This window comes from Perca fluviatilis, chromosome 16, assembly GCF_010015445.1.
Source record: "Perca fluviatilis chromosome 16, GENO_Pfluv_1.0, whole genome shotgun sequence".
Classification (NCBI taxonomy): Eukaryota; Metazoa; Chordata; class Actinopteri; order Perciformes; family Percidae; genus Perca; species Perca fluviatilis.
Window position 1 is genome coordinate 16325110 of NC_053127.1, and position 15421 is coordinate 16340530.

The 15421-nt window shown below is 40.9% G+C and overlaps 1 protein-coding gene across 1 annotated transcript; it reads left to right on the forward strand.

Moving 5' to 3' along the window:
- Window positions 1-4015: 4015 nt before the first annotated feature.
- Window positions 4016-9031, forward strand: drd1b (dopamine receptor D1b; the record flags this gene model as incomplete). Its single annotated transcript, XM_039777972.1, has 1 exon — window positions 4016-9031. A coding segment is annotated over one exon (1146 nt), but the record flags the coding sequence as incomplete, so codon positions are not given.
- Between the last annotated feature and the right edge of the window lie 6390 nt (window positions 9032-15421).

Sequence of the window (15421 nt, forward strand, 5' to 3'; positions counted from 1 at the left end):
TAAACTGATTTCTGACTATTTCGAGTCTCTTTAATATACTGTTCACTGTTTTTATTACCGCCCCACTTATCGTAGAAGAAAACAAATAGTCTCCAGCTAATGAGTATTGAAGGCTGCCTCTGGTAAATGTCATAAAAAAGCTATAATTTGAATTGCTTCCTAACATTTATTGCTGTAAATCTACAGCACCAGATTTGAATTTTAAATGAAGGCAGCCACCTAACATTTGGCAGACACATTCAGGAACGTCCCTTAAATGTGTTGTTATACGAAACCAGCTTTGTTTTAATTTGAGGAGCACGCTTTGAAGCATCTGTGCACCGCTGTAAGATGCCTTTTGGCTCAAAGGCAGTAGTCAGCAGTTATCCTTTATATCCTTAATATAACTGTATGCGTTTAGATCATTGCTGTCTAAACCTTATTCCATATTCATGTATGATGAAACATTTTTGAGCTGTCCCCTGCAGATTGCGGCCCCCCAACAGCCTTATGTCTTTGGCATTTGCACATCAGCTTGAATGGCTAAATCTCTGCTGGTGGTAATATTTTAAAATTGGAGTGGGTTTAGGTTGAATCCTTGAAAATTAAACTATTCCCCCGACCCACAGAGATCAGAGTGAACCATACAGGCTCGGTAAGAAACCTTTCCGGAGAGTTTTCAGGTTATCTCCTCTGATTCATTGCCTGTAGGAATAACTGAGGGTCAGCAGAATGACAAATGGAGTCACTTGATTAACTTCCTGTCAGGAGGCGAACTGCCACACTCTCTGGGTGTCATTAAAAGTTTTGTGAGACCGGTTCGTTAGCAAACTTGCTGCATTAATTTGAATTAAACCAGCAGACTGGCTCATTTCAAATGCATCAAGGACATTTAATTATTATGCTGATTTGAATTTTGATACACAAAACCTAATGACTAAAGGGTATGCTTTGTTTTTACTTGGCTTTTTTAGACTACCGCATGGGAAAGAACAGAGTAATTAAGTAGAACAGTGACACAACTATAAAGTCATGTTTTGAAAGATTCAAAGACAATTGAAACATCTGACCCATATATGTATGTGGCAAAAAGTCATCCCAAAATCGCCATTCTGTTCTATTTTGTTTGCTTTTTGGAGCAGACATAAATTACCCTGCATGGCTGGTTGTGTGTTTGTGTGTGCGTGCGTGTGTTCATGCATGTGTGCGTGCGTGTGTGAGTGCGTGAGTGAGTGAATGAGTGAATGAGTGAGTGAGTGAGTCTGTGTGTGTGGTTTTTTGTGTGTGACGTGGTCTTGGTTTGAACTTTGTCGGCTGCACGCACACCCTGGCTCTGTGCTACAGGGAAATGTGGGCGTTGTGTCTGCCAGGCCTCTTACACTTGGCTTGTCTACATGCATTACTCACACACACACACACACACACACAAATACATGTGTACACAATAACGAAATCACACACACACACACACACACACACACACACACACACACACACACACACACACACACACACACACACACACACACACACACAGACATGCTCAGTGCTTATACAAAGTCAGACACACATGCACAAGAAGACTTACACACAACCACACAAAGGGGGATGGAGTCCATTGAGGATTTCATCTTGCTAAATAGTTAACATTCAAACTGGCCAGGCCTGCCAGGCAGCTCACAGCATGATAACATTACCCCTCCACCCCCCCTCCCCAGCCTATGTCAACACTCACTGCCTCTCTTACTTCATGGGCTTCCTGCTGCAGTGGCTCATGGGACTCTAATCTAATTCAGAGTTGTTCAGTCATGTTTATTGAGGTGACGTTAATGCAACAGCGCTGCAGCTCACTCTCTCTGCTCCCACTCTCACATAAGCTCCCACAATCTTGCATCCAGTAGATGGCCTCATTGTGCCTTTGTGTGCATGCCTGCTGGCTACAAGTTCATCTCAGGACATGAAGGTACCTTCATTTTTAGCTCTTTTTTTCTTTTTGGGACTTTTTTTTTGGACAGTTTTTGTCAGTGTGGGTCAAGTGCAACATAAAGTGCAAGCAGAAAAAGGGAATACTATCATTACAAAAAAAATTAACAGTGAGTTTATGATGTGGCATATTGGTGGATAAGAAAGTCACCAAAATCTGACACCAACCGGGTTTTAGACAGACATTTACATAATTTGAAAAACAGAAACAGTAATGTTTCCCTCTCCATAAATCATCCCATAATACAATTTATTTGTCATAAATGTAGGTCGTTAAGGTTTCTTTTTGTCTTCATTATACATATTTGGCTTAACTCTTTAGCAAACAATAATACTGCTGTGTGGTGTGAATGTGTGTAGCTACACGCTTCACATTATCTGGATAGATGGAGCAGTTGTGGCAAGGATCGTGGCTCACAGCAGGCTGCAGCTGAGCGGAGAGAGAGGAGCGCGCATGAAAACGGGTCTTGGAGAGACCAGAGTCATTCCCATCACTCTCCGCCGGCCAGTCAGACCGCAGACGCATCACACGGTAACTGAATGTTGCACAACAGAGGATGAACCTAAAAAGAGAAGCATAACGACTGATAAAAAACACCTGAGGACCGTCGCAACAGGGGAGCGTGACTGACTTCCCATGGAGGAGTGCGCAGAGAGGGTGAGCTCCTTCTCTTTCACTTGGTACCAAGATACAAGTTGGATGTATGCCGAAGAGATGTTGATTTAGCGGGACTGAGTATTTTTTTTTTAAATAATCCGTTCAATTACTGGAGTTGATTTTGGATTAAATTCTTTTCAAGCTGACCCAAGACGGTGCTGCGGGTCCTGAGCTGTCAACATCCACAGAGCGTTGCGCACGCTGCTTTAAGATTTAGAAAATAAGAAAATCAATTGCGCCTCTGTTTCAAAGACGTCAACCCAGGGATTGCACTGCCAGAGATACTTTAGCTGGGCGGCCAAAATAACTCTTGAATGTTTCTGAAAGCTGAGCGGTGGTTTTGCTGTGTCCACACAAATGGGCACGCGAACTAAACCAAAAAGGAAAAAAATACCTCGCATCTGGATTACAGCCCTATGTCAGCATAGGAAGAGCTGTGATATTGAAATGTGCTTTCCTACAAGTGATGACTTATAAAAAGTACAGTTGAGACTTTTGAATGCTTGTGTTGCTCAGCCTAATTTGTGGCTCACCACTCTGGTGGAAATGTTGGCTGGAGACTGTGCCATATACTAACAGGGAGCTGCATTCAAAGAAATGAAAAAAATGAAACACAACACTAAGTAGCCGGGGTGGATCATTGTCGATACATGCACCAATATAATCACACGGACACGCCTAGAGGATCATTAAACAAATCAGATAAACGCAGAGCGAAAACCATCAATAGAAGTTATTGATGAGGTGGTATATAAGGCTAATGATTGGCCAAGCCTCTGTTTACTCAACAGCTCGGCAACAATATGGTATGAAACTCTCGCTTGACAGCTGAGGCACCCAGAGAGAGGAGTAAAAGTGCTTTATGCTATTCCATGACTACAGTGCTGACTGGAAAAATTACTGCAATCAACAGCTGGAATATTCCTCCTCTTCTTCAAACTAGAATGTCTGCTGCCTGTGCTACTGCTGCAGGAATTTTTGGGGGTCACATTTCAGAAGAGATCTTTTTGAAATATTTATAGCGGTTCTCATGCAAGGATGGTGGTTGTGACAAGAAGCCTATGGATGACCCAGTCTGTGGGAGAGCTGGTGCCGAGACAATTGACCTCCCCACCAGCTACGCCGTCCGTCTAAAACTCCTCCCCAGAGAGGCACAGCTGCTGCAGGCTGGGGATGTGATGGGGTGACTGTTGACACCCCCCTCACCCACCCCCTATCTCACTTTATTAGCAGTGTAATATAAACAATGGATCAGAATTTCTCAACGGTTCAAGATGGCAACACTTTCCACTTTTTTTTTTTTCTTCCTCCTCCTCCTCCCCCCCCCACAACACAACAAAAATACAATGCGCTCTTTGCTGACCAGAGAATTTGAACCATTCTACAACTTGGTTATGCCGGGGAATCGGCGATATCGTCGGGTTTTGGCCGTTTGGTGCTTTCTGCAACGTATGGGTGGCGTTTGACATCATGTGCTCCACTGCCTCCATCTTGAACTTGTGTGTGATTAGTGTAGACCGTTACTGGGCCATCTCAAGCCCATTCCGCTATGAACGCAAGATGACCCCAAAAGTGGCATGTCTGATGATAAGTGTAGCGTGGACCTTGTCGGTCCTTATCTCCTTCATTCCTGTTCAGCTTAACTGGCACAAAGCTCAGACCACCAGCTACGCAGAGCTAAATGGAACATACATCGGCGATCTGCCCCCTGACAACTGCGACTCCAGCCTTAACAGGACCTACGCCATCTCCTCCTCTCTTATCAGCTTTTACATCCCTGTGGCTATTATGATCGTCACTTACACCCGGATCTACCGCATTGCCCAGAAACAGATACGGAGAATATCTGCCCTGGAACGGGCAGCAGAGAGTGCCAAAAACCGTCACAGCAGCATGGGGAATAGTTCGAGCATAGAGAATGAGAGTTCATTCAAAATGTCGTTCAAACGAGAAACCAAAGTCTTAAAGACGCTCTCAGTCATCATGGGAGTGTTTGTTTGCTGCTGGTTGCCCTTCTTCATCCTTAACTGCATGGTTCCGTTCTGTGAGCCGGACGGTGCCACGGACTTGCCCTGCATAAGCTCGACCACCTTCGATGTGTTTGTGTGGTTTGGCTGGGCAAACTCCTCGCTTAACCCCATCATCTATGCCTTCAACGCCGACTTCCGCAAGGCCTTCTCCATCCTCCTGGGCTGCCACCGGCTCTGCCCGGGGAGCAACGCCATCGAGATCGTCAGTATTAACAACAACATGGGCGCCCCTACCTCGAACCCCAACAATCAGTATCAGCCCAAGGGTCACATTCCAAAGGAGGGCAACCATTCAGCCAGCTATGTGATCCCCCACAGCATCCTGTGTCAGGAGGACGAGTTACAGAAGAAGGATGGATGCGGAGGGGAGATCGAGGTGGGCATGGTAAACAACGCCCTGGAGAAACTCTCCCCAGCTATCTCTGGGAATTTAGACAGCGATACTGAGGTCACACTGGAAAAGATCAATCCCATAACACAGAATGGACAGCATAAAACCGAATCATGTTGAGAAAAGGCAAAGATGGATCGGAGTACACCGAGGCATGTATGTACGCACAAAGGGAAGAAACGCTTACACAGAAGGACAGCAAAATTAAAAAAAGAGACAGATATCTTTAAAAAAAAAAATGCCTGACAGGGAAACAGTGAATGGGATATACAGGACCTTAAGACTGTCAACAAAAAGCCACATGGAAATACCTACAGAATGTTTTAAAGTAAAGGCACTTTATCCTGGATATAACTATCTGCAAAATACTCTCAGCATTAATTGATGAAATTGACACATTTGATGATACATGTTGATAATGTGAATATTAAAGCCGAACACTAGCTATGTGCACATGTATACATTTTTTTAATATTTACAAAGATGTATACATTTGCATGTGTATACTGTACAGTACTGACACAGTCCTGGAAGGACTTAAACACAGTATACAGTGGAGAAAGATGTAGTAACTATTAGCAAAATGTCTTGTAGGTAGGTGTTTTGTATGTGTTTCATGCAAGAGAGAGCAATGTGAGAGAATTGGTTTGGGTACAGTATAATTAGTTGTTTATTGCAGTTATTTCCCTTCAGTAAGTTTTTCATTGTAATATTTTATTACAAAATCAAGCCACTTGTAATGCAGTGGTAATTTATTTCAGTTAAAACTGCTTCAGACACCAAAGTAACAATATTCTGATTTAAATTAAAACAGGCAGGGGGCAGAAAATGGAGTTTAATACCATAAGCCAAGTTGTCATATATTTATAAATATTTTATTTTTACACCACCCTATCTACCAATTTTATCTTGCAGTATCTCCATATTGGAAAACATCACTCCTATGGTCTACTTTCCTTCCCTTGTATCCTATTCTGATCTATCCTCAGTCATGCCCACCTAGGACTGATCCGACAGACTCACCCAAAGTTATCTCCATTACTTCTCCTCACTCCCTGTTTTCATTGGTCTCCCTTCTCTGCTGCTCTTCAGAAAAACCTCTCTAGGGCCCTACAGTCTTCTCTCCTTTCCATTTCCCTGCTCCCCTTTCCTCAGACAGCAAAGTCCCTTCCTCTCTCACGCTGACATTGTTTCTTCAGCGTTGTCAACCTTTTCTCTCCTCCCCACCATTCCCTCAGTCAGCATGGTCATTTACACCTGCACCATACCTTCTTTTTGTGTTTGTGTTTGTCTGTCTGCCTCCTCCTCACCGTCTCCTCTGGCAGCCCTTCATTTTAAGTCTTTACTCTGCCCACTTAAAGTGGTACTGTAGCCTACTTATGGTTCTATTTTGGTCAATGCTGTCAATCCATAATTAAAAAAGAATGTAAATCTGTAAACCAAAAATCCCGCAGTTGGACAGAGGAGGCAGCAGTGTTCATTCAGCCGTAATGCAAGTGACACTTAGCGACCTTTTGCAAACTTGAAGATATCTGATTTTGTAAATTGCTCATGCTGGGAGCCATGTTGTGCTGTAGTGACGATGTGGAGCATGCAGTGTGACAGTCGCTCTGTTTGCAGGGGTTGTATCCAAAACCACCACTATGAGGATTACCTTCAAGATATCAAACATATTTGTATAACCACTCTTTTTCCAGGCATCTGCTTTTGCGCTCTAGCATTTAAAAAAAATAAAAATACAATTAGAAATTAGCTGTTGAGGTTAGTCAGAATAAAGCTTTAATGTTACTCCCTATGAATGAAATTATTTTATACCACATTAGTTCTAAAACTACATTTTTTTTTCAAGCTTTTTAGATTGATACAGTATATTACAGTTATTTTACAAAAGATAAGCATTTACAATAGGTAGTTTCACATTTAAGGTGAAGTTTGAGTTTAAAGTGAGACTTTGTTACATTTGTAAGTATTGTATGTGATAATGGAAAATGCTAAAACATTAGTAGAGTAGAGTCATCAGTGACTCTGTGATGTCCATAATACAGCTAAATCAATCTATAGTTTGCTAACATTAGTTAACATTAGCCACAATAAGCTACTGGTAATACCAGACCAAGTAAGGCTTTCCTTTGTAAGAGGAAAATGTTATTTCTTCTTTCAAAAGTTACATAGTGTTGCTTTAAGTTTACGTTTTATGCATTGTATTTGTAGCCATTAAAATCTAAGGACAAATAACATAAGAATATGATATGCAAAGTCTATGCATGGCACACAATCATCAAACATGATTAGCTTTTTTAGTCGAAGCCTGTAAAGCTACCTTTTTGTTGTGTTTAGTGTTGCTCAACAGCATGCTTTTGGACATTGTATGCTGAGCGTCCACCATGTGCTGTGTGTGTGCATTTAGGCGTGAAACTGTTGCACATCAGAGAAAGGAAGAGCTAATCCAATAGAAAGCAATTGGTCTTGAACGAAGCATTTGATTTTCCTGCTCTGGAAAATCCAATGCTATCTAGATGGCAACAAAGGGGGGGGGGAGAGCTTTTAGCTCAATATGGGGCTTGGCTTGTGATATAAAAGCAACTCATTGTCCTATCTGCCTCCCTGTCCTCAGCTACTGCTAGCTGCTGCTCCATTACTTTAAAACTGACATTCACAAAGTGAATTTGGATTAACCATCTTTTATAATGAATTAATTTAATTAAGAGCCACAATATACTATAACGTCCCTCTTTACTCCTTTGCCTTTTAGAAATTTTCAACCATATCAGCTCAGTAACCCTCCCCTTTCTCGCTTCATCAGTAATTTACTCCCTAATTTTTTCCAAACACAAGCCAGTTCAAACATGCGATAAAACATGAACTGCACATAATCTGTCAGGATTGGACATGGAGGGTAACTGCCTTAGGGAAGATTTGGTTCCCCCCTCCACCCCAACCCCCACCCTCTACCCTTCTTTTTCTCCATCTCTTTTTATTTTCTCTTGGCTGCCTCTGTCGACTTGATGAGTGTTCCCGATGTTAACAAAGATTTAATTTATTATTTAAAAGACAGGGCCTACTGTTTCCCTTCTGTAGTTTGAGTTGATTCGCTGAATCAAAGCCCCACCTAGACGTTTTATTATAATTACATTATTATTATTGTTGTTGCCAAAATTGACATTTTTGGCTGAATGTGGCTGTACTGTAGCTTATGCTGTGATTAAACCAGTGTTTTTATAAGCTGAAATTTTGGGGGGGTAGGGGTATTCTTAATGATATAGAGATTAATCTGCCATTTGTTGTTGTGACATCATTGGCATTTACAGGTTTACCAGATGTTTTTCATATATGCTGTATGTACACATTTTTAGAATCATACCTCTGCTGTATTTTGGCTCCATGAAAAAAAAAAACCTGAGCCGTCACCTTGTCAACTCGGTGAGTCATCTTTCCAGATGCCACTGCTTTGATTTTGGAGAAGGGCAATGTCAGTCGACAGTCCCATAAGCAAAATGTTTTGTTTGATCTGGAGCATTTCCTCCAGGCTGCCCTACATGTTGCTTTGGGGAGCAATGGTGACATTACATGGTCTCTCAATCAGTGTAGTTACAAGACGTATGACAACTTAAGCAAATCTGACAGTGCAGAATCCCTCCTCTTCCTCCACCGGCGGGCCAAGGGACGCAGCAGACGTAGGGACGAACAACACTCCAAGGCCCTGGGAATGTGGTGATGATGTTTCATCTTATACAAACTGTCTAGGATAATGATGAAGTCCCTACCTCGACATCAATTCAGTTAAAAAGCTTCACGTACAAAATTAAACTGCAGTATTTAGGGTTGGGGAGTGCAGGGATAGAGTATTGTACAATGATGTTCAAAATGTAGTTGTGATCAACACAAGTGCTTTTTATCTTCAAAAATCCCTAATGTGTGTAGCAAATTTACATGCTGTATGTTTTCTCCGGTGTGGGATTATAATTTGCAGTAAAATGCAGCAGTCACTGACTATTTCTATATTTATTTATTTACATGTCTCTGGTTTTCAGTCATGAACGTGATGTCAAAGATTATAACCCTCAGAATAATAACAATATTTAGTTTACAGTTTGTACAAAAAAAAATGTGCCCTTCTTGTAAAATAAACATGTATGTATTTTTTTTTTCATCTGCACTCACTGAGTTCTGTTTATTTGAGAGGGGCCTGTGTGGATTTGTGTGGGGTTGTTCCTTTGACACTGAGTGGCTATTGGAAGATCATGCCGCTACAGCAGAGGATCGATTGAGATTGATTTTGAACGGTGACGCATATTTTTTTCCAGCTCGCCTAAGCGTGGTGTCCTCGCTGTGTTCCTGCCTTCGCCCTGCATTTACATAACCTGACAGCCACTTGACAGTTGACACGTACTCTTGCTCTGCTCTCTCACCCGCCTCATTTGTTGACTTAAATGTGGGCAAACACTTGCAGACTTAAATGCACACACAGTAACCTTGTAAGAGCTAAAAAGCACTACAATAAAGTTAAAAATACATTTTTATCACATTAAACAATGTGATACCTTGATGGGGTAACCAATATATCTAATTTCTCTCATTAGAGACTAATGACCTAATCACCTTTGGACTTTGAAATCTAATTTAGTGTCTGAATTGGATAAGCCCACAGCTATGAGGTCCCCACCTTTTTATTTTGCCTCCATACAGTATGGAATGATCAATAATCTCTTGTCATCTCACTTGGCTGGAGCCTGTTTCATCATCTTTTCACCTGAAGGTTAAACAAACTCAATCTAAATCAGTCTGACTACTTAGAAAGACTTACCAAAACCCATGACCTCGAAGCTACTCTGTCTGATCGTAGAGTTATACTTCAAAGCATTGCTTTACATATCCCTGGTGAATTGAGAATGGTTAGAATTAACAGTTTGCAGATTAGTCTGGTGCTTAATCTCATTTCACACATCTGTGCTCTGTGTGCATCAGTAACTCGGAACTGGGAAATGTACCTCAAGATTACTCTCACTTTCGAATTGATTGATTCATTTTTTTTCGAGTCCACGGTGTGGTTTGATAAAGTCAGGAGAAAAAAATGACAGAAGCAAAACTTCTGTGTCCCCTTGGCTGACCGCTCTGTCAGCTCTGTAGCTCCCAGTGCTGCTTTAACTAACATCTGTTTAATTTTGTCTCTCACACACACGCACCTTTTGGAGCTTGTGCAACTCAGGATTGAAATTAGTAGCTGTTGGTTTACTGAAGAAAAGAAGAAAACTATTTCAGCTTCTGCTGTTTGTGATGTAAATATTTACACATGCTTTGACTGTAGGTGATGTCTGGATAATACTCACTGCAGAAGTTCATCTAGTGCTCTTAATTAGAAACCCCTCTTACTAAGAGCATATTCTCAATGGCATCAATGCACACTGGTTACAGGGGCAACGGGAGTTGGAAGTGCACTTCAAAGGAATGATATTTGGTATGTGTGTACGTATGTAAGTGAAATAGCACAGTGATCTACACAGGCTCTGAAGCTGTCAAATCTTCTGCACAGTTGCCAAACACAGCCCTGGTGGCATTTGTTCAGACATGTCATGATTGATTCCGATTGAGATTTGTTGTACTTTTACACAAGTTCTTTCAGTCACTTCTTTTCTATTTAGTTCTTGTTTCAATACAGTTGTGTCTGTTGTTTGAGTACACTTTAAATCCATTCGAGTCAAGAGATGTTAAAATACAGTAGCTGAAATAATAGTTGAAGAAAAGAAAGAGAAAGGTTACAACTCTGAAATTTTCTCAGACAGAGCAAGGATTCACTCTTATCTCCACAACTAACAACTCTTATTTCTGAGAGTGTTTACAATGAAGTAGAGTTTAGATTCTCGGCCCGAGCCCGAGCCCGACTCAAGCCCGACCAGAGGTCGGGTCGGGCTTGGGCCGTTAAAGTTTAAAAAGTGTCGGTTTAAATCGGGCTCGGTCTCATCATTATAGTTAATGTGTCGGGCCGGGCCGGGCTCGGACACAACGTGCTCGGGCTCGGGCTGGGTCGGGTTTGATTTTCTGGGCCGATCTAAGCTCTACAATGAAGTGCCACTTGATATTTTATTATTCATTACCTTGTAGTTTCTCACTAGGCTTAAACACAGACCTAGGGGGCAATCTTTGAGCTTTAAAACACCAAGATAAGGCTCCCTCTAAAAACAGGAAGCTCACACTAAAGTTAAATACCTACATACAGGTCTATAAACAGGGTTGCTAGGCATGCATTCCATAAGCTTTCTTTGGCTTTTTTATTTTATTTTTTATTTTTTTACTTCTGGTGAAGATATAGACAAGAAACAGTAATTGAGCAAAACCTGAAACCTGAAATGAATTATATTGGTAGAACATGTAAAGACATGCATCCTGTGAGCTCACTATTAGAAAGTGAGAGTCATCCTGGTGTTTGAAGGTCTAATCAATTTTCCATTGAAGTGTGTTTAGAGGCTACACAACACACTTAACCTGGATTCAAGAACAATAACATAAAAAAATACACAATAACAAAAAAAGTGTATCTTTTAAATCCCATACTGGCACAGCCCTGTGAATTTATATGTAATTTATCCTGATCCAGCCTGAGAGAGAGAGAGTTAGAGAGAGAGAGAGAGAGAGAGAGAGAGAGAGAGAGAGAGAGAGAGAGAGAGAGAGAGAGAGAGGCAGTAGTGGGGTCACAGTGGAAATACAGTCAAGGTTAATGATAGACTGCAGGCAGCAACATAGTGTTGGGCGTGTGAGTGTGTGTGTGTGTGTGTGTGTGTGTGTGTGTGTGTGTGTGTGTGTGTGTGTGTGTGTGTGTGTGTGTGTGTGTGTCTGTGTGTGAGTGAGTGAGTGAGTGAGTGAGTGAGTGAGAGTGTGTGAGTGCATACATTCATGCACACTGCTGTAATGAGCTTATGTAACTCCTTTTGCTCAATCCCAACTTAACAGAAGCAGCAGGCGGCATCCTTTCTAAAATTTAGAGCCTCCACATATATTGCTGATAAATTTGATAGAGATGGACCAAATGACTAAACTGAAAAAAAAGAAGTTTTAGAATTGGAGGGAATTTTCCTGATAGACGTTGGTCTAGCCCAGCAAGTAACAGGGTTTACATATTTGATAACTTGTGTGAACAAATACATTCTCTTCCTTCAAACTAATCATTCTGATGATACTTTGGATGTTATTTTAACCCTCCTTTATTACTATTTGCAGGGCTGCTTTGACTGCACACATGCTGCTGCGTGCGGTTTTCAAATGAAACAGTTAAGGTTGTCAGGTCATGAACAATCAATGGGTCATTTGGGTTTAACACAGTTCTATAAATGACTTAGATATGTGGTACTTCATGTTTTGGCTGCTGAAGACATTTTAAATAATTCATCTGTGATATCTGTTTCTGAGCATTTGCTATATTTGGCTTAAACAATGTAAAACGTTATGTCATTTAGGGTAGTGGAGCAATGGTAATCCACAAAAAGAACTGATTTCAAATCCTCTCCCATGTCCTTTTACATATTTGTTTCACAGAGTTCCCTGACAGTGAAATCCATGGAATTTGTAACAGCCTTTTTTCCGCCACCCATGGGACCTGGGTGTGATTTCATTTATCTTAATGGATCTTTCAATTTAATTCAATATAGATGAGCATCCATCTAAAGGAACATGTCCTTGGGCAGCGTCTTTACCTCTGTCTCTGCCAGCAAATTCTCAGAGGCCTTTTTGACAGCTACTTCCAACATTACTCAAGCACCTCTGCTCAACCCAGAGGGGCTGGAACTTTTGATCACTCTGCTTGACTCTTATGCTCCCTTGAGGAACAAAAAAAAAAGAATGATAGCAATAAAAACCTGCTATGGTTAGAAGACACCATTACAATGCTGTAAAACGTTGAAATATCATAAAGTCTTAAGGATCTTAGAGACTTTATTTTAAGGAACCACCATAACCCTTGTTTACAATATTTTTGATTCAGATATGAACACTCTGTTTTGAAGCTGAGAACAAAATACTCTCTCCCTCTGACAGGATCTTTCACTGGCTGTGATGAGCTGTTTTGAAGCCATTAGTTCAGGCGTGTCTTTGTATGAAGACCTCCATCTGTTCCCTGCATATTGTTTCTGCAGAGTTTTTGTATAGGCTGCTGAAATCGCACACTGCAAGCATTTTATCTACAAACACCTGTCTTGTTACCGTTTTTCCATTTAGTTTTTGTTGTCATCTTGTTTTGCTCATATTTGCAGATACAATTTGTAAAGATCACAATTTCTGTCATTAACCTTGTAATGCCGACAGCATAACAAACCCAAACTGTCAAAGTAACAATACAAGTTCAGCCTGTCTGTAAAAATAGCTCACTACCTATCATTTATGCACCCACTCAAATCTGTGAAGTTGAAGAGATTTGTCTTCATTCTTGTTCCAAGTTTTTCAGATACACTTTGAAAAATGTGTCAGTGCCATCACATTTATAAATAAATACATAAAATACATACAATAAATTACATTTTACGGCTTCCTGACGATGCTTAAAGCCTTAATACTATATCAACCTCTCCTCTTATCTCCTCCCCTCTTGTCTCCTCTCCCCACCTCTCCTTCCAAAAGCCCCTTCTTTTCTGACTCCCCTCTTCTCCTTCTCTCTCCTCTCCCAAAGCAGTCAAGTGACTCACGCACCCTCTGGTGTGAAGTGCTTTATCTAATCAAGAAATGGATCAAGCCTGGTATTTTTATTACCTCAATAAGACTACTTCACTCAAGCAATAAAATAGTAAAACATAAGCAGCAATTCTTGAAAATAAAGTTAATAAAAGCAGACACTCTTTCAAACTAAAAGGATTTATCTCATGAAAGGTGGTGCAGTTTGGATGAGCTGCAAAAGATGACTCACAACATCATGTGTTGAAATCATGTAAATAAGTCGTATTTCCGTAAAGCAGAAACAAATAGTTTAATTATTTGAATGGCAGCTGCCCACTGGCTTTTTCTTTGTTATCACAGTATTAAAACATAGCAAGTCAAAACAAAGATGTTCAACTTTCTGGTCCTTGAAAACAGAGGGCAGAAGGAAGCACTCTGTCTCTGTAAACTCAGGTTTTAAGGAGCAAAGTTTTATTCTCTTGTTCTAATTCTATGTTTTATTCATAAATACACTGCCTTTTTCTGCCGTGTACCCTAGCTCTAAACCTGCTATGCATGGTGAGCCTAGGTTTCTTTATGTTCCTAATTATCATACCGCTAAAATGCTAGTATACTGTATATGGTCTATCAAGTCACATCAACCTTACTTGGGGAAAGCAGAGAGCACATTGCATAAACACATCCTGCTAATTAATGGGCCTGATCATCACCTGTTATATAAAGTTACTCTGACCTTGCACAATCATTCCGCTGATATCAATTTTAATGCAGTTTCACTCTGCTCTCAATCTATTTTGCAGTTGTTGGCACAAACTGGTGCCAATGTGCACTTAAACAAAGACAGACAGTAAGTCTTCACCTGCTTGCATAATTCTAGCTTGTCATCAGGTGGTGGAGATGATATGTCAGTGTGGCAACATATTTGGAAAATATGAACTGAAGTCATCAGTATCTCCACTCTTCACAGTTATGGTATTAGAAGTTTGCTGAAGTAAAGCACAGCCACCCTCCACCTCATATCCATGTGTGGTGAAGGCTCTTCTGATTGAATTAGAGATGAGGCCAGTCTCATTCTGAATTAACTGATATGTCTCAACATATCAAACATTTAAAACTGTCCTTCCAGAAATACCATAGGCCTGTACAGTAGTCCTTTACTTAAGTAAAAGTACTAGTTGCTGCATGTGTGTGTTGCATTTTGCTGTTGTAAATGTTATAACTACTTTATACTTATACTGTTGGGTAGTTTAATCTACAGCAATGCATCCTATTCTAGTATAAGAATAGCATATGTTTGTTGTCAGCTTTTAATGAACTCTGTTTTCAGCTTTGTGCCATGCATTTTACAGCTAATCCGATAAATGGTTGTCTTTCAAATTCCATCTGCACGCAATAGGATAGCACTACAACCAGGCAGAGCAACGAAGAAGGTAACAAAGCTAGTTGATAGATTCAACTTTTGCCGTATTCCTTTTTTAAGAATGATTTCAGTGCCGTTCTTTGTTCTTTTCTCAAAGAAAAGCTTAACTCCAAGTCTTCCAGAAGACCGCTGTTCCCAGCAGCAGCCATAAGCCCGCCCACCGACTCTATACACGATGTGATTGGCCTGACTAGAGTTTGGTTTTTCCATCTAGCAAGTCAACGGAGAGTGCCTAGACCCCCCTGGCTGCTGCTAGGATGCGTCTAGATTTCTAGGCTACCTTAGTTATGGAAATTCCTGCCCTGGTATTGTGCATGCTGACT